At 61.9% G+C, this 24,177-nt stretch overlaps 1 protein-coding gene across 2 annotated transcripts in view; it reads left to right on the top strand.

Annotated features, from left to right (window-relative positions):
* The window catches only part of COL6A2 (collagen type VI alpha 2 chain), a 32,143-nt gene extending 9,607 nt beyond the window's left edge, over positions 1–22,536 (top strand). The window contains exons 2-29 of one of the 2 annotated variants that reach the window (XR_008657905.2): positions 579–720; positions 1,163–1,761; positions 1,957–1,977; positions 3,158–3,223; positions 5,027–5,080; positions 5,164–5,208; positions 5,529–5,555; positions 5,805–5,831; positions 5,922–5,966; positions 7,043–7,096; positions 7,501–7,563; positions 8,282–8,344; positions 8,697–8,786; positions 9,452–9,514; positions 10,224–10,286; positions 10,975–11,037; positions 11,563–11,625; positions 12,116–12,166; positions 12,504–12,539; positions 12,892–12,954; positions 14,441–14,503; positions 14,678–14,713; positions 15,020–15,065; positions 15,217–15,369; positions 15,536–15,988; positions 16,249–16,287; positions 18,959–19,732; positions 19,764–20,005. Coding sequence is in view for 1 of the 2 variants with exons in the window: in XM_055280026.2 (XP_055136001.2) it covers positions 606–720; positions 1,163–1,761; positions 1,957–1,977; positions 3,158–3,223; positions 5,027–5,080; positions 5,164–5,208; positions 5,529–5,555; positions 5,805–5,831; positions 5,922–5,966; positions 7,043–7,096; positions 7,501–7,563; positions 8,282–8,344; positions 8,697–8,786; positions 9,452–9,514; positions 10,224–10,286; positions 10,975–11,037; positions 11,563–11,625; positions 12,116–12,166; positions 12,504–12,539; positions 12,892–12,954; positions 14,441–14,503; positions 14,678–14,713; positions 15,020–15,065; positions 15,217–15,369; positions 15,536–15,988; positions 16,249–16,287; positions 21,643–22,241 (3,060 nt within the window). In the remaining variant the exon portion in view is untranslated. Of the gene's footprint in view, positions 1–578; positions 721–1,162; positions 1,762–1,956; positions 1,978–3,157; positions 3,224–5,026; positions 5,081–5,163; positions 5,209–5,528; positions 5,556–5,804; positions 5,832–5,921; positions 5,967–7,042; positions 7,097–7,500; positions 7,564–8,281; positions 8,345–8,696; positions 8,787–9,451; positions 9,515–10,223; positions 10,287–10,974; positions 11,038–11,562; positions 11,626–12,115; positions 12,167–12,503; positions 12,540–12,891; positions 12,955–14,440; positions 14,504–14,677; positions 14,714–15,019; positions 15,066–15,216; positions 15,370–15,535; positions 15,989–16,248; positions 16,288–18,958; positions 19,733–19,763; positions 20,006–21,642 lie in introns of those variants that run through there. The other variant, XM_055280026.2, reaches the window with a different exon arrangement.
* Positions 22,537–24,177: the final 1,641 nt, after the last annotated feature.

Raw genomic sequence — 24,177 nt, 5'->3', positions numbered from 1 at the left:
AAGGGCTGGATCCATTTGCTCCAGGGTCCTGGCACCGAACAGAAAGGAAAGCCAGGCTAATGATGGCCGTGTCCCCACACTTGACAGAGTCCTCCCTCCCTCCTTATCAAAGTCCTGTTTAAAGGGAATGGAGCCAGGCTGGAGAGAGTGCCTAGCTCTGCAGGGGAGCCGGTCTGGGGAAGCTGGGATCTTTCTCCCGCCCTCCCCTCTGCGCTGCTTCCAGGGCAGCCCCAGGCAGTGGGGTGCTCCATTCCTTTCCACACCGACGCGCCCAGCTGCCCACTCCACCCAGCCCTGGAGGGCATAGAAGGGCCTCAGACATCCAAATCCCACCCAAAACTGAGCCCAGAGGCACCCACTAAACATCTGTGGCCCCACCCAGGGCGGCGCAAGAGGGCGCAAGCCCCCCCAGTCCAGATGCTGGCGACAGTGTGTGCTGGGCGCAGACCCCGCTTCCTTGAAGACTGAGGGCAGTGCCCCCAATCCCGCTGACCTGCTGTATGTGTGCCTGCCATGGGGGAGGGTGCCAGGAGAGAGGCACTGGGGGTGTCTGAGCAACCCCCACCCCCCTGTTGCAGGACTTCAGGGCCACAGGTGCTGCCAAGATGCTCCAGGGCCCCTGCTCCATGCTCCTGCTCTGGGGAATCCTTGGGGCCATCCAGGCCCAGCAGCAGGAGGTCATCTCACCGGACACTACGGAGAGAAACAACAACTGCCCAGGTGCCAGGGGTTGGGGCCAGGGGCTCTGGGCATTTGGGGGACAGTCAGGACCAGTACCCATGTGCCAGGGGTCGGGGGCCGGGGGCTCTGGGCATTTGGGGGACAATCGGGACCAGTACCCAGGTGCCAGGGGTTGGGGCCAGGGGCTCTGGGCATTTGGGGGACAATCGGGACCAGTACCCAGGTGCCAGGAGTTGGGGCTCGGGGCTCTTGGCATTTGGGGGACAGTCGGGACCAGTACCCAGGTGCCAGGGGTCGGGGGCCGGGGACTCTGGGCATTTGGGGGGGCAGTTGGGACCAGTGCCCAGGGGTCGGGGGCCGGGGGCTCTGGGCATTCGGGGGGCAGTGAGGTCAAACCCAGAAACAGGCACGGGGCCAGGAAACGGGGCTGTAACAGCAGTCCTTCCTGAGGCTGGCTCATGACGGGTCCTGTGCCCCACAGAGAAGACCGACTGCCCCATCCATGTGTACTTCGTGCTGGACACCTCGGAGAGCGTCGCCATGCAGTCCCCCACGGACATCCTGCTCTTCCACATGAAGCAGTTTGTGCCGCAGTTCATCAGCCAGCTGCAGAACGAGTTCTACCTGGACCAGGTGGCACTGAGCTGGCGCTACGGCGGCCTGCACTTCTCCGACCAGGTGGAGGTGTTCAGCCCACCGGGCAGCGACCGGGCCTCCTTCATCAAGAACCTGCAGGGCATCAGCTCCTTCCGCCGCGGCACCTTCACTGACTGCGCGCTGGCCAACATGACGGAGCAGATCCGGCAGGACCGCAGCAAGGGCACCGTCCACTTCGCCGTGGTCATCACCGACGGTCACGTCACCGGCAGCCCCTGCGGGGGCATCAAGCTGCAGGCCGAGCGGGCCCGCGAGGAGGGCATCCGGCTCTTCGCTGTGGCCCCCAACCAGAACCTGAAGGAGCAGGGCCTGCGGGACATCGCCAGCACGCCCCATGAGCTCTACCGCAACGACTATGCCACCATGCTGCCCGACTCCACCGAGATCGACCAGGACACCATCAACCGCATCATCAAGGTCATGGTGAGCCACAGGCGGGAGCACCGTCCACCCACTCCAGGCCTCACTTTACCCCTCTGTGAGTGCGGAGGCCGAAGGAGGAAGCCCCGGGCAGGGCCTGGGCCACTCAGGTGTCCCTCCATCCCCACCCAGACTCGAGGTGCAGCCGCCCCAGGTCTCAAGGCGCACAGCTAACCAGCGCGTCTGTCTTTTCTGCAGAAACACGAAGCCTACGGAGAGGTGAGTGGCGCTTCCCTTCCTGCCAGTGCTGGCCGGCAGCTGACCCAGCAGAGATGACCGCGCCGGGCTGCCGACTCCTGGCGCCTCCAGGCTGGAACAGATGAGAGGAGAGGGAGCCATCTGCTCCATGTTGGACCTGAGGCCTTGGAGTCTGGACAAAGGGCTCCGGGCCAAAGCCAGGCTGTTTAGATCCCATGAGGGTCAGCGTTAGGGTCACCCACAGAGCACGTGTTACAAGGAGAGGCCGAGGGTCTGGCCTCCGGGCAGGCGGGATCCATCCACACTGGACTCTCGAGGCCCAAGCCCAGCCCAGCAGGTCGGGGGAGAAGGAACTGACATCATCGGGGTCCGTGACATCCCCACCTCCCTGTGTGTCCCAGCTCCAGCTCTCAGGAAGGGGAGCAGGCGTCTGAGATCTCCCCTGTGAGGCTTCCTGCAAAAACGTGCCCTGCCTCAGAATCGCTCACAAACAGTGGTTCATTGCTGTGAACAAATGGTGCCTCCCTCACCAATGCCCCTTGCTCTTCTGTCCTTTTGTAAAATTTATTCATTTATATTTGTTTTTTTTAGAGACAGGATCTTTCTCTGTCACCTCCTAGGCTGGAGTGCAGTGGTACGATCACAGCTCACTGCAGGCTTGAACTCTGAGGCTCAAGCCATCCTCCCACCTCAGCCTCCCAAGTAGCTGGGACTACAGGCACCTGCCACCACGCCTGGTGTGCACATGTAGTTCCAGCTACTTGGGAGGCTGAGGTGGGAGGATGGCTTTCATATTTTTTTTTGTAGAGACGGGATCTCACTATGTTGCCCAGCCTGGTCTCTAACTCCTGGCCTCAAGCAGTCCTCCCCGCCTTGGCCTACCAAAATATTGGGATTCCAGGCGTGAGCTGCACCTGGCCTTTCTTCCCTTCTATTTTCTGTCATGGCTTAAGCCAGCCTTGGTTTTCTAAAACTTGCCTAGAACACTTGACTGAGAGCCAAACTCTTTGGCTTGTCCCTGATGGGGGCAGAGCCTCTCAGCACCCCATGTCTGCTCCCTCACCCCCGCCCGGGTTCTCAGGGCATTTCAGCATCTCCTTGGCCCCTGCTGAGGGTCATGGGCTACACGTTCTGAGACCCTGCCCTGCCACCTGAGGAATGTCCCACCAGGCAACCTTCTGTCTCTGCTTTCTCGTTTCAGTGCTACAAGGTGAGCTGCCTGGAAATCCCTGGGCCCCCTGGCCCCAAGGGCTACCGTGGACAGAAGGTAAGATGCCCAGATTGCCCACAGGGTCTGCGCTACCTGTAAGCCCCTGATTTGTTTTGAAATCCACATTTGGCCAGGCGCGGTGACTCATACCTGTAATCCCAGCACTTTGGGAGGCCAAGGCAGGTGGATCACAACGTCAGGAGATCGAGACCATCCTGGCTAACACGGTGAAACCCTGTCTCTACTAAAAATACAAAAATTAGCCGGGCGTAGTGGCCGGCGCCTGTAGTCCCAGCTACGCGGGAGGCTGAGGCAGGAGAATCACTTGAACCTGGGAAGCGGAGGTTGCAGTGAGCTGAGATCGCGCCACTGCACTCCAGCCTGGGCGACAGAGCGAGACTCCGTCTCAAAAAAAAAAAAAAAAAAAAAAACTCCACATTTAAGGCCAGCTGTACCTCAAATTGTCTCAACACTTCTGATCCTGGAGAAACTAAAATTATGATTTGTCTAATTCCTTTTAAATAGTATATTGAGAAAAGCAGAAGCTTGTAAAAAATTATTAAGATAGCCATTAAAATACTTTTGTAAGCAAGCATATTCAAGTAAGTAAATAAAATATGAGATGCATTACAGTTAGTAATATGATTGCTCATTAATATGAAGGAACCTCTTTTGTGGCTTACTAAATAAGTAGTTTTAGGGAGCCTGGTTTGAATGTCCCCTGCATTTTCCTAACAGAGGTGCATAAAATGAAATCCTTTCAAAACTCACTAACAGAGTATGTGAAACTCCAATAATTCACATCTGTCAAAAATGATAAAGAAAGGCATAGGAGGACAAAGTAGCTTCTAAGGAGATGAAATAAGGAATTGACCATCATAGAGGATGTTATTGCTAAGTAGCTTCGTGTTTTTCTAAATTTGGATAACAGCTGTCTAGACCAGTAGTTATCCGGATGTACTTTCTCCAGGATGAGACATCTCAAGGCTGCAGGTCAAATCTTGCCATCTCCTTCCCTGGCTGTTCCAGTCCTGGTGGCAATGCCTACCCTACCACAGCTGGGAATGAATTTGCCACTTGGGGCAGCCTTGGCTGCACACAGCGGTGCAGTGACCCGTTCTGTTGGGAGGCCACTGGAAGCTGCCACAGGGGTCACTGTGGTTAGAGCTTGAGGTGTGGCAAGGTGCCAAGCGGAACCCAGGACAGGGCACAGCTGCGATGTTCCAGAAGCCTCTGCCCACCTCATCCCCTGCCCTGAGTTTCCTCCCTTTTCTTCCTTTTGACCTTTTAATTCCTCCCCATTCCTCTGCTCCTCTTTGCACTTAAATTGGGAGCATATTAATAAATAGATGAATTTATTTAATAGAGTCCTGTGTCATAGGTTAAAATTTTAATTCCAAGAGAGTGTAACCTTTATGTGATTTTCTGAAGTCCTAATCTGTCTAAAGTTACTTAGATAAAGGAATTAATCTTTGTAGTGACAGTGACCCAGGAGACTGTAGAGACAGTGATCGCTGGAGAACCAGAGCCCAGTGTTGGCCACAGTCACAGCCACTGGGTGCAGAAGGGACCCCCACGGGCCAGGCACCCCCACCCCCAGGGGGCTGTTCTGGCTCCATTTTGGAGGTGGCTTTGTGGGAAGCTTCCCTCAGAGCTGGGAGAAATGGGTCAAAGCAAACCCTTGTCTGACAGAGGCTGGCCCCTTGGGGAGCAGCTGACACCAAGACTTCTGCACTTGGGCAGGGGAATCAGTAACCTTTGCTGTGTCACCTCTCAGAGGAGCTGTGGCAGGGTCCCCAGCTGCCTACCGCCCACCCTACTCTGCCTCGATTTACTCTTTTCTCTGTTGTCTGCTTTTAGGGTGCCAAGGGCAACATGGGTGAGCCGGGAGAGCCTGGCCAGAAGGGAAGACAGGTGAGTGTCCTTGCCCCACGCCCGCCCCACCTGCAGCCCAGCACCCCAGGGCTGGGCTCACACTGCTGCTTTGTCCTTCACAGGGAGACCCAGGCATCGAAGGCCCCATTGGATTCCCAGGACCCAAGGTGAGTGACCTCGGCCAAGGGCCTGGCTCCACCCTGCGGCCCCAGCACTGCCAGGCAGGCTCCCCCCAGCCCAGCCTCGGCCTCAGCCTCTACGACCTTCCCCCCAGTTACCAAGGAACAGAAGCACCTCGATAACTTGATGGCCGTCCCAAAACCCAGCCTCCAGCCCAACCCAGGGCTCAGCCTCCCCCACAGACTGTCGAGAACACCAGATGCCAGCGGCCCACCAAGCACTCCCCTCAGCCTACAGGGCCGGCCCTTAACCTGCCTGTGTCTCCACAGAGCTCCTCACTAATGCCCCTCTCTCCTCCTGCCCCCAGGGTGTTCCTGGCTTCAAAGGAGAGAAGGTGAGGCTCTTGCCCTGACAGACCTCAGACCTGCGCCAGCCTCGGCCCAGACCCACCTCTCGGCGTCCGCCGCAGCCTGTCACTGCTCCTGGGGCACCGGCCTGTCTTTTCTCAGTGGTGGCTTTGGGGGTTCCTGGGGGATCCTGTAGCCTCGAGTTTGGCCCAAGGGCTTTGCTGCCCCCCAGAGGCAGCAGTGCCCATGGTGCTTTGAGGCACCGAGCTCACTGCGCTGGCTTTCCTCCCACACAGGGTGAATTTGGAGCCGACGGTCGCAAGGTAGGCTGGCTGGGTGGGCGGATCCTCCTTTCTGCTGCTCAGGGCAGAAGGACCGGGGCTAATGGAGTCCCCTTTTCCTTCTCTCTTCAGGGGGCCCCTGGCCTGGCTGGCAAGAACGGGACTGACGGACGGAAGGTAGAGGGAGCCTCGGGCTCGCAGCTGGACGGGTCTCACGGAGGCATCCCAGCCTCTGCAGAGCCCCCAGATCCAGCCTGACCTGTCAGCTTACACGTGTGCACACATGAATACACACGCACACACACGTACACACACAAGCACACATGCACAGTACGCGCATGCACACACATGCACGCACACGTACATGCACACATACACACGAGCACAGTACACGCATACACACACGTACATGCACATGCATGGTACACACCTGCACACACGTACACATGCACATGCACACACGTGTGCAGATGTACACATACGTACCATGCACACATGCACATCAGTACACATGCACACGCACACACATGTACATGCACACACATGCACATCCACACGTACATGCACACACACATGCACATGCACAGTACACACACATACACGCACATGCATGGTACACACGTACACGCACACACGTGTGCAGATGTACACATACATACACATGCACGTACACGCACACATATGCGCACATGCACAGTACACACACACACGCACACACGTACATGCACACATGCACGCACACACGCATGCACACGTACACACACGCACACACACACGCACATGCACACGCACACGCTCCAGCTCCTGCCACATCCCACTGCCCCACCCAGGGCTTCACCAGCCTGCATCTAATTCGGGGCTGCACATCCCAGCTTGGGGCAGCTCCACAACTGCACACAAAGGCCAACAACAAGCCTGCCCCCATCCCAGGTCGAACCACAGGAGCGCCCCTCCCACTCCTTCCATGGCTCCCCATGGGAACATTCTCTGTGCCCAGGGAGCTCTGCCCTCAGGGCCTCTGGGAGGCAGCCTGGGCTGAGGAGTAGCCAGGGATGGCCTGTTCCTGCATAACGGCCACTCTGCCTCCCCGGAGACAGCGCCACAGCAGCCGTGGCCTCATGTGGGCACCCGTGTGCCAGGAGGAGAGCACTGCAGCCCTGAGGGGCAGAACCAGGCGGGCTGTGTCTCGGTTGTTGGCACACACGGACCCCAGAACCCCGCCCTGAGACTCCTCCTGCCCCCTTCTCCTTCAGGGCAAGCTGGGGCGCATCGGACCTCCTGGCTGCAAGGGAGACCCCGGAAACCGGGTAAGGGCCATTTGCACCCCTCCTTCAGCCTCGGCCCAGGAGGTGTGGGTGCCTGACCGGGCAGGAGGGTAGTTGCTGCTGCAGTTGGAGCGTGGGTTCTCCCGGCCGCCCAGCACCCCCAGCCCAGCATTCTGCTGGGTCGGAGTCATGTGAGGAATTCCCCCTGGGAGCTCCTGGCGGATCCCCGGGGCCTGGAGACCTGATGCGTCCCAAGCTTCGGTGTCACTGGGCTCCATCTCCCTGAGCAGCAGATCCAGGCCTGGCCTCTCGGTCACTGAGCCTGGGGCCTCACAGCGAGGGTGGGAGGTGCCTCCCGGGCTGGGACAATGGAGCACTCGGGCCCTGGCTCATGGGGAGAACCTCTCCTGCCGTGTGCCGAGCTCCACCTCTCACTCCTGTCTCAGGGCCCCGACGGTTACCCGGGGGAAGCAGGGAGTCCGGGGGAGCGAGGAGACCAAGGTGGCAAGGTAAGTGGCCTTGTCAAGGTGCCGGCCGGGGCAGGTGGGGTCACCGGCTTCCAGGGGCCTCCCTGCCCCCCGAGAGGGGCTTCCTGGAGGCAGCCCCAACTGAGAAGCTGAGCAGAGAGGGCCTTTCCTGAAACACTGGTCAGTGAGGAGCCAATGGCCGTGGGATGTGGTGGAGGGTACCCTGCCCGTTGCTTCATCAGCTTGCTTCTAACCAGGGCTGCACATCCGGCTTAGGGCAGCTCCACCACTGCCCACCTAGGCCTCAGCAACAAACCTACCTCCTCTCAGGTGGAGCCCCAAGGAGCCCCACCCACACCTCCTGGAGCTCCCCATGGGAACGTTCGTGCCATGGGGGCTCTGCCGTCCTGGGAGTGTTGCCCCATCCCTGGCAGCCCCAGGATCCCCAAGGGCTTTTCTCTGGGAGCTTGGCACTTGGACCCAGGGCTTCCCACTTTCTGTCCACCTTCCCTCAGCCCAAGCCCAAGTTTGGCTGAGTCCCTGTGCAGATGCACAGGTGTCCTGCCCGTGACACACACACTGCCCTCAGCTGCCACAGAGGCTCCAGCAGCCCCCAGTCAGCATCTGGCATCCCAGGTGCCCCGCGGACGTCAGGGAGGTGCAGTCCCAAGCCTGACCATGGGTCCTGCCCCACCAGTGGGCATCCTGCACCCCCTTCCCCTGCCAAAAGACACGAGGCTGATTCTGCAAACCCTTCCAGGGAGACCCTGGCCGCCCAGGACGCAGAGGGCCCCCGGGAGAAATCGGGGCCAAGGGAAGCAAGGTGAGCCCCTCTGCCTCTTCGCCTGCAGTTGAGCTGGCCACACTCACACCCATGGCCCAGATGGATGGTCACGCCGGCCACTGTCTCTGCTGTCACCATGGTGCCCCATTGGGCTCTGGGGACACGGGGAGGGACAGGAAGGACAGGCCATGTGCCCTGAGCCACCAGCCCCTCTGACCTGTGCCCTCCTCACGAGGCTGAACAAGCTCCAGGGGACCCTGCAGGGCCCCCACGTGCCTGGCAAGCGGATTCCGCTGGAGACAGTAGGGGCCCCACCCCACACACCGTACAGGCATGGCCAGGCCTCAGGGCCCCTGCCTCTGGGTGACTGTGCTGTCCCCTCCTTCCTCAGGGGTATCAAGGCAACAACGGAGCCCCAGGAAGTCCTGGCGTGAAAGGAGCCAAGGGCGGGCCCGGGCCCCGCGGACCCAAAGGCGAGCCGGTGAGTCCCTCCTGCCCCTGCCTCAGAGCCCCGCTCTGGGCATTCTCCTTGCAGCTTGAGGAGGACCACGGGGGAGGGCACCTGGGCTGTAGGCAGGACCCCTGCTGGCAAGGCATAGCCAGGCCCCCATCCTCCTGAGAGGTGGACCCGGACCACCCCACGGGACCCCCCAGGGCTGAACTTAGACGGGAGGCCCAGGCAGGTCCTCCATGGTGTTCCCTAAACCCAGCACCAGCTGCCCAGGGCATCCTGTGAGGGCTTGGCAGGGCCTGTCCCAGTGCTGACCACTCCAAGGGGAGTCTGTCTGAGCATGGGGCCTGCCTGGGTGTGACCACGGTGACTGGATGGCACCAGGTCCCCACCGGGCCCCAGCCCATCACCTAAAACGCCACTCACCAGACATCCAACTCCACCTGGAGCCTCCCCAGATCATTCCTAAATCCTCGGCATGGGTGGGACCGACCCAGCAAAGGGACGAGGCTGGCAGCAGAGCCACCGGCGCAGGCTGAGGCCTTTGGGAAGCAGCCCGGGGATCGAGGTCCCAGGTCCCCAAGCCAGAGCCCTCCTGTAGAGAAGGAGTATCAGACCCGGCACAGCCCCCACCCTCCAGGGGCTCTGTGCTTGGACTCAGCCCCCTCCCTCACCCACATGCCTGTTCTCTGCAGGGGCGCAGGGGAGACCCCGGCACCAAGGGCAGCCCAGGCAGTGACGGCCCCAAAGGGGAGAAGGTGAGTCCTCGTGTGGAGGCGCCGCGGGGTCTCACTGTGGTGCCCATGGGCCCTGCTGATGAGGGCCCAACCCCATTCCTCCCGGAGAACAACAGAACTCCAGGGCCTCACTCTCCAGAGTTCACTCCCTGCAGAGTCTGGGAACGCAGCCTTGAGATCCCCACACCCCATTCTCTGCTGAGGGAGCTCCACCACCCGCCCAGGCACACCCCACACAGCTGTGCAGGCACGGCTCACACCCGGCCCACTGAGGCACCGCTCACCCCCGGCCCCACTGAGGCACCGCTCACCCCCGGCCCCACTGAGGCACCGCTCACCCCCGGCCCCACTGAGGCACCGCTCACACCCCCCGTCCACTGAGGCACAGGCACATGACCTCAGGGGTGATGCTGAAGGGCTGTGCGGCAAAACCCTGGCCACCAGCTCCCCTCGACATCAGGTGAAGGGGCTTCCTCCCGGGAAGTGGACAAGGTCCTACCCACGTGTGTGTGGCCTCAGGGGGACCGAGACCCCATGGTCAGAGCGGCAGCCACAGGCACCGGGAAGGAGCTGTGGGTGAAACAGGCGACTGTTGTATGTCCCCCCTGGACAGACGGGGGTCTTCCTCCCAGGTCCCCTTCCCCAACCCCCGGCCACACCCGCCTCTCACGTGGGACCCAGGCCGGAGGCCTCAGCTGAGACCCATAGGGCCTCCTTTCCCTTCCCACAGGGGGACCCTGGCCCTGAGGGGCCCCGTGGCCTGGCTGGAGAAGTTGGCAACAAAGGAGCCAAGGTAGGGGAGCAGGGGAGCTGCACCCCAAGTTAGGGGATCTGAGGAGGGCTGCACCCCGAGGTAGGGGATCCGAGGGGGGCTGCACCCTGAGGTAGGGGATCTGAGGGGGGCTGTACCCTGAGGTAGGGTGGCCAGGACTGCACCCCGAGGTAGGGGACCCAGGTGGGTGCTGCACCCCAAGGTAAGGGGGGCCAAGGGTGGCTGCACCCCAAGGTAGGATGGCCAGGGGACTATACCCCAAGCTAGAGGACCCAGGCAGTGGCTGTACCCCAAGGTAGGGGACCCAGGTGAGGGCTGCCACCCAAGGTAGGGGACCCAGGCAGGGGCTGTACCCCAAGGGAGGGGACCCAGGTGAGGGCTGCCACCCAAGGTAGGGGACCCAGGCAGGGACTGCACCCCAAGGGAGGGGACCCAGGTGAGGGCAGCAATCCAAGGTAGGGGACCCAGGTGAGGGCTGCCACCCAAGGTGGGGTGCTTAGGCAGGGGCTGCACCAAGAACCCGGCCTACTCCACTCAGTGTGGTCAGGGCTGAAGGTCAAGTGGAGCCACAACCTCTGGGAGCGTCACAGGGGCTGGGGCCAGACCCGTCTTCCCCCCAAGGCCCTGTAGTGTCCACGGGATTGATACTGGGGTCTCCAGCGTGCCACTGTCAGTCAAGAGAACCCCAAACTCCTCCCCTTTCTTCCAGGGAGACCGAGGCTTGCCTGGACCCAGAGGCCCCCAAGGAGCTCTTGGGGAGCCTGGAAATCAGGTCAGTGTGGGATGCCTGTGCCCTCTGACCGCATGGCTAGAGGTGGGGCCCCGGTGCCCTCTGACCCCACGGCTAGAGGTGGGGCCCCTGTGTCCTCTGACCCCACAGTCTATGCCCTCTTTGTGGCACCACTTGGGTCTCCCTGTCCATGTGGGGACAGGCTAGAGCTAGCCTCTGTCCCCACAGCAAACCCAGGCAGCAGGGCCTGGCCTCAGAAGCCAGGACCTGCTTCCCTAGACCCCGAGTACCTCATACCCACCCTCAGCCCCAGACCCCCGTCCTGCCCTGAAGGAAGGACCCAGGTCGGGGAGTCAGGGGCAAGGTGGTGGGCCTGAGGGCCTGGATGGGCCACAGGGAGAGGAAGAGCTGGGACCCTCAAGACAGGGGTCCACGGCCCCCACAGGCAGCAGGAGGAGCTGGGGCCATGTGGCCTGGTGGTCAGGGCTGGACAGGGCATGTCAGGTGACCCCTGGGCATGGCCAGTCCCTGCGTGTGCTGACTGCTGAATTTCTCTCCTGCCCTCAGGGATCTCGGGGAGACCCCGGTGATGCAGGACCCCGTGGAGACTCAGGACAGCCAGGCCCCAAGGTACGTGCCCCTCCTCCAGCAGGATGTGTTGGGGGTTCAGGGCAGCTGCCTGAGGAGCAGGACATGAGGCTGGCCTGGGGGACCCTGTTGCCGGCAGACGTGCCTCAGGCTGGGCCTGTGCCTCCTGTTCTCAGCTCTAGAGTGAGGGGATGCCTCCGGGGTCCAGGAAGCCCCCCTGGCTCCCCTCTTCAGCAGTGACCCTTGGGTGTAGGTGGCACATCCTTCCTGAGGCAGGGCCTGAGGGCAGCCACGTGGCCTGAGCAAGGTCCTACCCGCGTGTGGGCAGGCTCCTGGGTCTCTAGGCACATCCAGCCCCCACTGCAGGTGGACGGGGCGAGGTTGGCCCTGCCAGGCCCCTGCTCACAGCCAGCCCTGGACGGCACCCCTAGCCCACTTCCACCCCAGTGTGCACCTTGGACCCTGTTGAGCACAGCCCCCCAGCCCCACCCCGTCCTATGACCATGCTGACCGACTCAACATCCTCCTCCAGGGAGACCCCGGCAGGCCTGGATTCAGCTACCCAGGACCCCGAGGAGCACCCGTGAGTCACAGCCTGGGATGGCAGCCCCCAGGAGTGGGTGGACATTGTCCCAAGGGCCCTGAAGGTTCCTAGTAGTTCCCTCAAGGCCTCCTCTGTGTAGAAGAAAGTGTGAGGTCCCTCCTGCGGGACAGAGTGGTGAGAAGGCTCTGGGTGACTCAGCGAAGGACAGGTCCAGCCCAGCATCAGGAGAAGAGTGCAGCTCAGAACGCAGCACGGTGGCCTCACCCAGAGTGTGAATGAGCGAGGGAGGGAGACGGGGCTGCAGAAAGCTGCCCAGAGGGAGGAAGGAGCGCTGGGATCTGAGGCTGAGTCACCCTGGCTTCTGTTTGCTTCACAGGGAGAAAAAGGCGAGCCCGGCCCACGCGGCCCCGAGGTACATGTGGGTCCTGGCCACCTGTGCCCACCCAGGGTGGGGGTCTGCACGCCCATCCGCTATTGCTGGGAACACAGTGCCCACCGTCACTGACAGGACCGTCCCTGTCTTGGGATGGTCCTGGCTCCCCAAGGCCCAGCCATGCCACCTATGCTGAGCTCTAGGGGGAGCTATCGGCCACTGGCTGGTCCCTTTCCAACCAAAGTTCAGGCTTTGCCAAAAAAACCACATAGATGTTCCCATTTAAAGGACCCCAAAATGCCAGATCGATTTTTCCACATAAAAATCTCACTGGTGTTCCTGGTAAGAGACAGCTCCTCCGTCCCAGGCTAACATGTGTCCCCTGTCACAGGGAGGCCGAGGCGACTTTGGCTTGAAAGGAGAACCTGGGAGGAAAGGAGAGAAAGGAGAGCCTGTGAGTGTCGCCGTCCCGAAGCCCACAGCAGCTGGGCAGAGGCAGGGAGGGGCCCTGAGGCTGAGCATGTGCATCTAAAAGTATGGGAGGACGCCAGGCAGCTTGGCCCCAGCCATGAGCACCACCCCCACCTTCCTGAAGGGGATGGCTGGCTCAGGGGCCCCCTCCCTCCACCCACCCTCACTTCCAGCGTCCCCCAGGGTCCCCTCCCCAGTGACGCCCCAACAACATTCCCCCAGGGTCCCATCCCCAGCATCCCCCCACACAGCATCCCCCACAAGGGTCCCCTCCCTAGTGACCCCTCCACAACATCCCCCCAGAGTCCCCTCCCAGCATCCCCCCACAACATCCCCCACCAGGTCCCCTCCCCAGCAACCCCAACACAGCATCCCCTCCAGAGTCCCCTTCCCCCAAAGATGCCTCCACATAGCATCCCCCTCAGAGTTCCCACACACAGCATTCCCCAAGGGTCCCCTCCCCAATGTCCCACACACAGCATCCCCTCCCCAGCATACTCCCCACAGATATCCCCCAGCAAGTGCTCTGTGCCTCCGAATCCCTAGCCTGGCCAAGGGTTTAACCAGGGCTGCAGACTGGTCTGGAACTGAGTGAGCACAAAACAAGGGATGGATAATGATTGATGGATGGGCAAGCGGATGGGGGTAGGCAAATGGATGGATGCATGGATGGATGGGTGATGGATAGATGAGTGGATGAGTGAATAGATGAGTGGGTGGATAGATGATGGATGAGTGGGTGGGTGGATGGATGGATAGGTGGGTGAATGAGTAGATATATGGGTGAGTGAGTGGATAGATGAGTGGGTGGATAGAGGATGGATGAATGGATGGATTGCTGGGTGGGTGGGTGGGTGGATGGATGGAGAAGTGGACACATGGGTGAATGAGCAGATGTATGGGTGAGTGGGTGGATGGATGGATGGAGGATGGATGGTTAGGTGGATAGGTGGGTAGATGAGTAGATGGATGGGTGAGTGGGTGGATGGATGGATGGATAGGTGGGTGGATGGATGGATGGTTAGGTGAATGAGTGGATGGATGGGTGGGTGGTTGGGTGAGTGGATGGATGGATGGATGAGTAAATGGATGGATGAATGGGTGGGTGGAGGGGATAAGTGAGTGGATGGATGGTTGGATGAGTGGGTGGGTGGATGGATAGATGGGTGGGTGGACAGAGGATGGATGGTTAGTGGATGGATGGATGGATGGATGGGTGGGTGGATGGATGGATAGGTGGGCATGGAGTTGGTGGGTACATGATAATGGGGTGGAATAGCCATGGATTGGAATGAGCTGTTTTGGCAGCCATTTCTGGGACACCCAGCTCTGCCAGGCCACTACCCCTCTGGTGGGCCAGGCTCTGACAAAGGCAGGACCCGTGGTTGGGGACAGCACAGGGGGGCCCTGCTGTGTGCAGAGACTGTCCCTGTGGCCACTGAAGCCCACCTGTCCTTGTTCCTTCTCAGGCGGATCCTGGTCCTCCTGGTGAGCCAGGCCCTCGGGGGCCAAGAGGAGTCCCAGGACCCGAGGTAGGCGGCTGGCCAGTCCCCATGCCCTCCAGCCCCTGGCCTGCCAGGCCAACGCGCACCCAAGCCTCGTGGTTCCGCCCACGGCAGACCCACGTATCAGTGGGCAGTGGCCTGGAAGAGACTCAGCCGCCCAGCCTTGGCACCAGGGTCTCAGCCTCATCCTTCCTTCCCCAGGGTGAGCCCGGCCCCCCTGGAGACCCCGGCCTCACGGTAGGTGTCACATGGGGCAGAACCAGTGTCCTTCTCCTGCCAAAACTAGACACCAAGAGCAGCAGGGATGGGGGAAGGTCAGCGGGTAAGGTCAGAGAGCAAGCTTGGTTGGGGGAGGTCACAGGGCAAGGTTGGTGGGGAGAGGAGGGTGGCAGCGAGGTTGGCAAGGACAGGACCCGCCAGCCTCCCCGCATGGCTGCCTCCACACATGGGCTGGAATGTCCTGGGGCCCCCGGGCCAGGACCTTGCTGTGGAAACTCTTCTGGGGCCCTGGGGGGACTGCCCTGCCTGCCGTGTGCATTGCAGGAGTGTGACGTCATGACCTACGTGAGGGAGACCTGCGGGTGCTGTGGTGAGGCACTGCCCACGGCGGGTTGGGGCCCATGCACCGGGTGGAGGGCAGGAGTGCAGCAGGGCTGGGTCACCGCTGGGTCCCGCATGTGCGCCTGGCCCTAGGGTCTGAGGTCTCCCCGGTGCCCCCCGATGACCCTGCCACCCCCCAGACTGCGAGAAGCGCTGTGGTGCCCTGGACGTGGTCTTCGTCATCGACAGCTCCGAGAGCATTGGGTACACCAACTTCACGCTGGAGAAGAACTTCGTCATCAACGTGGTCAACAGGCTGGGCGCCATCGCTAAGGACCCCAAGTCCGAGACAGGTCAGCGGGGCGGGGGGCGGGTGCAGCATGGCAGGGGGGCCGGGCGGGGCGTGGGAGGTGATGAGATGGGAGAAGTCCAGACGTGTCTCTCCGAGGGCCTCTGCGTGGCTGGGAATGCCCCAGACCCCGAGGCCTCCGGCGACGCCCTCATGTCTGCGTCTCGCAGGGACGCGCGTGGGCGTGGTGCAGTACAGCCATGAGGGCACTTTCGAGGCCATCCAGCTGGACGACGAGCGTATCGACTCCCTGTCAAGCTTCAAGGAGGCTGTCAAGAACCTTGAGTGGATTGCGGGCGGCACCTGGACACCCTCGGCCCTCAAGTTTGCCTACGACCGCCTCATCAAGGAGAGCCGGCGCCAGAAGACACGCGTGTTTGCGGTGGTCATCACGGACGGGCGCCACGACCCTCGGGACGATGACCTCAACCTGCGGGCGCTGTGCGACCGTGACGTCACAGTGACGGCCATCGGCATCGGGGACATGTTCCACGAGAAGCACGAGAGTGAGAACCTCTACTCCATCGCCTGCGACAAGCCGCAGCAGGTGCGCAACATGACGCTGTTCTCCGACCTGGTCGCCGAGAAGTTCATCGATGACATGGAGGACGTCCTCTGCCCGGGTGAGCGTGTGGGCGCGGGGCAGTCGGCCGAGGAGCAGCAGGCTCCAGCCGCTGTCTAGTGTGAGCCCCAGGGATACCTCTCACCTGAGGAACAAATGTGCAGCCCAGGATACTGGGCTGTGGGTGGGAAGGGGTTGAGCCCTCCCTGGGCTGCAGGGCAGAGGCCAGCTGCACCCTGAGCCTGTCTGGGCAGATCAGTGGACGGTCGCTGAGGGCTCGCTAGGGACTGACCCTGGCCCGGCCTCTCTCCTCTCTTCCAGACCCTCAGATCGTGTGCCCAGACCTTCCCTGCCAAACAGGTAATGCAGGGCACCCCAAGCCCCCACCCCAGACTAGCAGAGCAGCCCGGGTGTCCTTCCTCCTTGAGGGCCAGGCTTGGGGAGGGGCTGTGCAGGGACCCGGAGGGGGGGGGCGGCGGAGCCACTGTGAAGACTGCTCCTTAGTGAGATGGCCCCAGGATGGCAGCACAGAGGAAGAGGGGCTCGGGGAGGGCAGCTCCCGGGAACGCAGGAATGGTATCGCAAAGCCATAGTGCAGGTGCTGCTAGCCTGGCGCTGTGCTTGGCGTGTGGCCACTGGTCTTGAAGGCCCACCATGGGCCTTGCAGTCTCCATCAGCTGCCGCCCAGCTCCCATGGGCTGGCCATGCATGTGCCACTCCGAGGAAGCCCTGGATTCAGTGAATGAAACCATTCTGGGGCGAAGGCACCGACACCCGCCAGCACCAGCAGGTCTTGCTCCGACCCTGGCCTGCCTCGGAGCTGTGGCCGCGGCTCTCATCTCTGGCAGTGGGGGAGCCCATGTCCCGGATGTGGCCCACATGGGTGTGGAGCTGGGGGTGCCCAGGGCTGGGGGTGCCGTCCAGGCTCTGCTGGACGTGGTGCTGCCCCCCATGGTGACAGCTGCACTGTACCTGGGCCCACAGGAGGTCCCCGGGGCCGTTAGGAGCTGAGTCCCCCTCAGCCGTCCCCTCCAGAAGTGTCAGGGTGGGGACGCCATGGAGACGGGGTGGGAGGGTCCGACCTGGAGGAAACCTCGGGTTCTGTGGTACAAAGTCAGCGCTTCCTCAGCACACGGGTCGCGGTTTGCGTTCAGGCGTTCCATGGGGAGCTCCCGGTGGGTCAGCTGGGCCACTGAGCACGTTCATGGGCCCTGAGGCTGCCCCAGGGGAGGAGCCGTGGACTCGGGGCCGAGGTTCCCCACACGTGCTCCCACAGAGAACCTGGGGGTTGCACCTGGGTCTGGCTGCCCTTCAGCAGGTGGGCAGCCTCTGGCCCCACAACAGTGGGCTGTGCTTCTGCCACTGAGGTGCAGGCGTCCTGCCCCAGGGTCCGCCGGGGCCTGCATCAGCACCGGGGCAGCTGGACCCTAAGGGCAGGAATCAGACCTTGGCTCCTCCACCCACAGCCCCTCGTTCCTGACAGGGCAGGGAAGTCTCAGGACCCCATGATGGGTGACATGGCGATGTTCACTGTGGGTGCTTTGCTATCAGATGGAGGCCTTCCCCTCCACTCCCGGGTCCAGTGTGAGTGGGCACTGTGGCTTCCCCTCCACTCCAGGTTCTATCGTGAGTGGGTGCTGCGTCTTGTCGGGTCCTTTCTCTGCATCTGTGGATGTCACATGACCTTTCCTCTTCAGCCTATCATTGTAATTGGGAGTTAGCCTGCGGAGCACCATTGAATTTCCAACGTTGAGCCAGCCTTGCATGCATGGGATAAACTCATCTGGCCGTGGTGTGTGGCCCTGCTTATGCATGTGGGCCCTGATTTGCTGATGCCTGAGGGTTTGTGCTTATTGGTGACATCAGCCTGCACTTTTCTTTTCTCATGATGTCTCTGGTTCTGGCCTCAGGGTGACGTGGGCCTTGTAGGGTCCCATGGTGGCTCCTCCCAAGACGGTGACATGGGGTGAGCCAGTTCTCCCTCCTGGGAGTGGGTCACTCAGGCCACCAGAGCACCACAGGGAAGGCAGCCAGGGAGGACATGGAGGCCCTCAAAGCTCTGGCCGCCTCTGAGGCCTCCAGGACCTGACAGTGAGTGGGAGCAGCCCCAGTAGAACCCCTCCCCTCCTCTCGGCCTCCCTGACACCCTGTCCATGACACTCAGAGCTCATCCTCCTTTTAAGCTGTTTGCAATTTCAAAGTGAACTCAACCTTGTGCCTCCAGGAGATACAGCAGGGACAGTGTTAAATCAGCTTTCACCAGCCCACAGGGCCAGGCATCCTCCTTGGCCCTCCTGGGCACTGGGTGGACACCACTGGCTGTGGCCTGGCCCTGGCCTTCTCCAGGCAGCCCTGTCCACCTCCAAGCCCAGCCACCCGGGGCCTGCACCAAGCCTGTGGTGTTCTCAGTTGCGTGGGGACCACAGAGTGCTGGAGAAACAAACCAGATGCAGCTGAAGGCAGTCAGGGCAAGGCCCACTCAGCCATAAGAGCTGCATGGGGGCAGCAGCGTAACCTGAGCTCCACTCAGTGGAAAGAAAAGGCAGAGACGTTGCAGAGGCCAGGTCTGCTCAGGGGAAGACAGTTCTGGGTGTGGAGGACTCATATCCCAGAGAGGCTGAGGAAAGGTTTGCCACCCCAAGCTTTCTCGGGCGGGCTCTTGACGGGTGGCTGGGGTCTTCCTGGTGACGGGGCCTGCAGCACTGGAAGCCCTACTGGAGTTTGGCGTGTGTCCGGCGCAGGTTTGGACGGAGCTGTTTTGTGCTGAAAGGTTTTCTCGGGGTCCGTGGTGTCCCCCAAAGGTGCCACCGTGTGCAGGTCTCCTCTCCTAGCTCCCTGCCCCCGTGCTCACTGCCTCCACGCCTCCTGCCAAGGCCGAGCCACACACCCACTCCACCTGCATCTCTTCTACTGACTCCCCGGCCCAAGTGCCGCTGTTCACCCTGGGCCTCGCTGAGCAGCCACCCGAGGAGGAGCTTTAGGCCAACGCCCACCGCAGGCCTTAAAGTGTTCTCTGGACGCTCCCTTGCAGATGCACCGTGGCCTGGCGGCGAGCCCCCGGTCACCTTCCTCCGCACGGAAGAGGGGCCGGACGCCACCTTCCCCAGGACCATCCCCCTGATCCAACAGTTGCTAAACGCCACGGAGCTCACGCAGGACCCGGCCGCCTACTCCCAGCTGGTGGCCGTGCTGGTCTACACCGCCGAGCGGGCCAAGTTCGCCACCGGGGTAGAGCGGCAGGACTGGATGGAGCTGTTCATTGACACCTTTAAGCTGGTGCACAGGGACATCGTGGGGGACCCCGAGACCGCGCTGGCCCTCTGCTAAAGCCCGGGTGCCCGCTCAGCCGGGCCGGCCCCTCCCTGCCACACTAGCTTCCCAGGGCTGCCCCCCGCAGGCTGGCTCTCAGTGGAGGCCAGAGATCTGGAATTGGGTTCAGCGGAGCCACAGTCCTTCCAGGGGCTCTGGGGCAGCTTCCCGCCTCTTCCCACCCTGGTGGCCACTGTGTCCCTTGCTGCGGCTGCATCTTCCAGTCTCTCCTCCGTCTTCCTGTGGCCGCTGTTTTTATAAGGACACCAGTCATTGAATTTAAGGCCCACCCCAAGTCCAGAATGACCTCGCGAGACCCTTAGCTCACTCCCATCTGCAGAGTCCTGCTTTGCTGTATCAGGTCACCCTCGCAGGCTCCAGGGTTTGGGCGTGGAAGTCTTTGGAGGCCCTTAGCAGCCCAGCTGGGCTGCCGTGCGTCTGGGATGGGGCTGAGGAGGGGGTGCTGCCCAAGTGGTGGAGGATGTTCCAACCCCAGGTTCCAGTGGAGCCTCGGAAACAGGCCCCAGAGGCTGGTGAGCCTTGCTGGGTGTGGGCTCTAATCCCGTGCATGGTGACTCGGCGCTCACGGCCCACCTGGTGGCAGGTGAAGGGAAACCTGGCAGTCCTGGCACCATGACATATCTGGGCTGCTGTCATGCACATTGGGGTGAATGGCCACAGCTACCTGCCAGCAGCCCTGGTCCCAGGGTGTCTGCACCTTTCCAGCCCAGCCTCTGGGTCCCCAAAAGCACAGTCGGGGGAGCATCCACCAGGCAAGACCTCTGCTGTCCTCGGAGGACTGAGCAGAGAGCCCCAGGGGTCACCATCCAAAAGGTGCGGCCCCCACCGTGAGTTCAGACCCTGACGTTCCGACTGTGCAGGAGCCCTCATCCAGGCTGGGCTCCTGCTGGGCAGGGATGTGACCATTTCTCATGGCCGGGTTCTCGTCCCCACACCCACTGCACAGGGCAGGCCAGGCTGGGCTTCCCACTGTGAGGATGAAGGGTCCTCCACAGGAGAGCAGAGTCCATAACATCCTGACAGCCTCAGCCTCCCTGTGCCCGGCCAGCCCCCACAGCTTCCCCGTCTCCTCCAGGCCCCACAGACGCTGATGCATGGAGAGAGGCCCCCAAATCCAGCTGCCTGGTGCATGTCTGTCTCCATGTGTGTGGTGATAGCAGTGAAAATGTGTATTAGTTTTGAGAGGGTTTAGGAAGCCCAGCAGTACCTGAGGGGTTTCTGGACATTTAAGCCTGTTCCTGGGTGTGGCCTTAACAGGGAGGCTGCCCTTCCTGACACTGAATAAGCTGCGTCACTCATAAGCTCACTGAGGGAACCCCGTCTGCCAGCTCGTGCGTGCTCAGATGAGATCCGTGTCTCAAGCGTTCTGTAAAGGCTGCGGTGCAGCGTGAGGTCACACTGCCGTGTTCAGAGCTTTGCTCACTGCCTGCGGGGCTGGACCTTTGCACCTCCACGGCCCCCAGAAGCTGAGTTTCGGGTCCTCCGTGTGCATTCCTGGGGTCAGGACCCTGCTCCGAGGAATTCCTGGGGGTCCACGTACCAGCCATGACGACGTCCAGGGGTTGGGCCGAGAAGCAGACACCCTTGGGGAAACTGGCTGTGTCCCTCTCCTCCCCCATCCCAGGAGCTGAGGTCCTGGTGAGGCTGCAGGGCCAGGTCCACGCATGTGGACTGTCCGTGTCCTGTGGTCTCTGGCCCCATGTGACACCCACACGTGTGGTGGGCGGCCTGGGCTGTGGCTAGGGCCAGGCCCCCCAAGCTGTCCCCGATGCCCAGGGCTGGTGACCACCCAGGCAGGTGGGGGCCCCTCTTGGTAACAGTCATAGGGCACAGCCCACCCGGGCTGTCACAGAAGGTCTGGCTGCCCTTGTGCCCACTGCCCCCTACCATGACCAATCAGATGTGTCGGGCTCCTGGTCTTTCTGGGAGGGAGGTGGCCTGGCCAGCTCTAGGGGTTCTGAGCAGCTCTGGGACCCAGCGAGTGAGGGGGTCAGGCTGGGGGTGTCAGAGTCAGGGTCCTCCTTGAGTCCCTCCCACACCACACAGACAGTGGCCCTTTTGTGGGAAGCAAATTCTTGAGCCATGAGAAGATGCTCTGGGCCCCTTCCCTCCCAGGAGGGCAGCCTGGGCAGGGATGGCGCTCAGCAGGGGGGCAGGGCCTGGGAGCACCAGCAGAGGAGATTGCGGCTCCCAGCAGTGCCGCCTCAGAGGGGCTCGGGCTGAGGACCCACACCCAGGGCTGCCCTGCAGAAATGCCCCCACAGAGCCCAGCAGTCTGTGGGGCCGCAGGCGGGGTACGAGTGGAGGGGCACAGGTGCGGGGCTGGCGCCTGCCCGGTCCTGCCAACCTCCCCTCCGCCCAGCCCGCACCCACGTCTCCCCGCAGAGCTGTCCGTGGCACAGTGCACGCAGCGGCCCGTGGACATCGTCTTCCTGCTGGACGGCTCTGAGCGGCTGGGTGAGCAGAACTTCCACAAGGCCCGGCGCTTCGTGGAGCAGGTGGCGCGGCGGCTGACGCTGGCCCGGAGGGACGACGACCCTCTCAACACACGCGTGGCGCTGCTGCAGTTTGGCGGCCCCGGCGAGCAGCAGGTGGCCTTCCCGCTGAGCCACAACCTCACGGCCATCCACGAGGCGCTGGAGGCCGCGCAATACCTGAACTCCTTCTCGCACGTGGGTGTGGGCGTGGTGCACGCCATCAACGCCATCGTGCGCAGCCCGCGTGGTGGGGCCCGGAGGCACGCAGAGCTGTCCTTCGTGTTCCTCACGGACGGCGTCACGGGCAACGACAGCCTGCACGAGTCGGCGCACTCCATGCGCAAGCAGAACGTGGTGCCCACCGTGGTGGCCTTGGGCAGCGACGTGGACATGGACGTGCTCACCACGCTCAGCCTGGGCGACCGCGCCGCCGTGTTCCGTGAGAAGGACTATGACAGCCTGGCGCAACCCAGCTTCTTCGACCGCTTCATCCGCTGGGTCTGCTAGCGCCGCCGCCCGGGCCCCGCAGTCGAGGGTCGTGAGCCCACCCCGTCCATGGTGCTAAGCGGGCCCGGTCCCGCACGGCGAGCGCCGCTGCTCACTCGGAGGACGCCCTGGGCCCGCGCCCCTCCAGCTCCTACCACGGAGTCCCCGTAGCCCCGGCCCCCGCCCAGCCCCAGGTCTCCCCAGGCCCTCCGCAGGCTGCCCGGCCTCCCTACCCCTGCAGCCATCCCAAGGCTCCCGACCTGCCTGGCCCCTGAGCTCCGGAGCAAGCCCGGACCCAATAAAGGCTTTGAACCCATTGCGTGCCCGCTTGCGAGCTGTGCTCAGGAGACCTCAAAGCTGTCTTGTGGCCAGAAGGGAAACACTGCAGCTGTCGCTCGCCCACGAGGGACAATGGCTCCCCCCGGCCCAGCCCTGTCCTCCTAGCACATCAACCGCAGGCACTGGCTGACCCCACCTGTGCAGACCCCACAGCCTTGATTAGCAAACTCTCCCTCCAGCCCCAGCCAGGCCCAAAGTGCTCTAAGAAGTGTCACGATGGCTGTGAGGGTCTTCTGTGGGTGGACACATGATTGACACTAGATGGGGAAACAGCAGATTATGAGCTTGTTTTGTTCGGTGTGGCGATCTCAGTGAGCTTTTGCTGTTCAGACCCCTGGGGTCCTTCAAGCTCAGCTCAGGAGCACCACAGTGAACCACAGGCTCCAGGGGCAGGCGCTGGCCTGGCAGGAGTGGGCTTGGCGGCCATCACAGGGCACCACAGACACAGCTTGAACAACTACCGGTATCGGCCACAGCTCTGGAGGCATCAGCCAGGCCAGGCTTCCCCTGGAGGCCTAGAGAAGGGCCTGCCCCGGCCTCTCCCTGGCACCCCAGGGTTCCTGAGCTCCTGGATAAGGACACGAGTCACCACACTTGACGGGCTCAGCCTGCTCTAGGATCAGCTCACCAGAGTCACACTGGACCAGGCTCAGCCTGTTCTAAGATGATCTCACCCGAATCACACTGGACCAGGGCTCAGCCTTCTCTAGAATGACCTCACCTGAGTCACACTGCACCAGGGCTCAGCCTGTTCTAAGATGACCTCACCCGAGTCACACTGGACCCAGCTCACCCTGCTCTAGGATGATCTCACCTGAGCTCACTGCATCTGCAAAGACCTCATTTCCAAACAAGGTCCCATCCAGATGTCTGGAGCTTAGGGTTAGGGTTTAGGATTAGGGGTCACCATGTGAAACTGGGGGAATGCAGTTCACTCTGGATACCCCGAAACTTTGTTGTCCTTTGAGAAGACTCACTCTTCATACTCGACCTCTGTCATCTGACCACACAGCCTGCAGCTCCAGGGGAGGACATCAGTTATTTTCTCTTCCTCTCCTCCTTTTCCCAACCCACAAAAAAGCTACGCAAATGCCAGCAAGAGACGCAGAAGAGGGCCGCCTGTTTCACTAAGCCCCTGTGCCCTGAGTGTCAGCCCTCAAATCTCTGTGCTCCAGGTGAACATCGTGGGTCCCGCAGGTGGAGGGAGGCAGAGGCGCCTGCAGGTGCACAAGCTCCACCCACAGGAGCTGCCCAGGGCCTCTGCAGGAAGAGGGCACTCTCCTCTCTGGTGCCAGCTCCTGGGTGTGTGGCCTTGGACCCTGCAGGGCAGGAACCTTAGTCCCACTGGAAGGGACTTCCAGCTACCCATGGGCTCTACCCCACAGCTCCACCCAGCAACTGCCCGTCAGCACTGGCCCTTCACCAATTATACCACACCAGCATCCCCTCACCAGCGTCCCTCACAAATGTCCCCTCATGGTCACAACACCAATGTCCTCTCACAAATGTCCCCTCATGGTCCCAACACCAGTGTCCCCTCACAAATGTCCCCTCACGGTCCCAACACGTGTCCCCTCACAAATGTCCCCCCACTGTCCCAACACCAATGTCCCCTCAC

The sequence above is a fragment of the Symphalangus syndactylus genome, chromosome 5 (assembly GCF_028878055.3).
Source record: "Symphalangus syndactylus isolate Jambi chromosome 5, NHGRI_mSymSyn1-v2.1_pri, whole genome shotgun sequence".
Lineage (NCBI taxonomy): Eukaryota > Metazoa > Chordata > Mammalia > Primates > Hylobatidae > Symphalangus > Symphalangus syndactylus.
The sequence above is the reverse complement of the archived record's forward strand: the minus strand, read 5'-3'. Positions and strand labels throughout refer to the sequence as shown.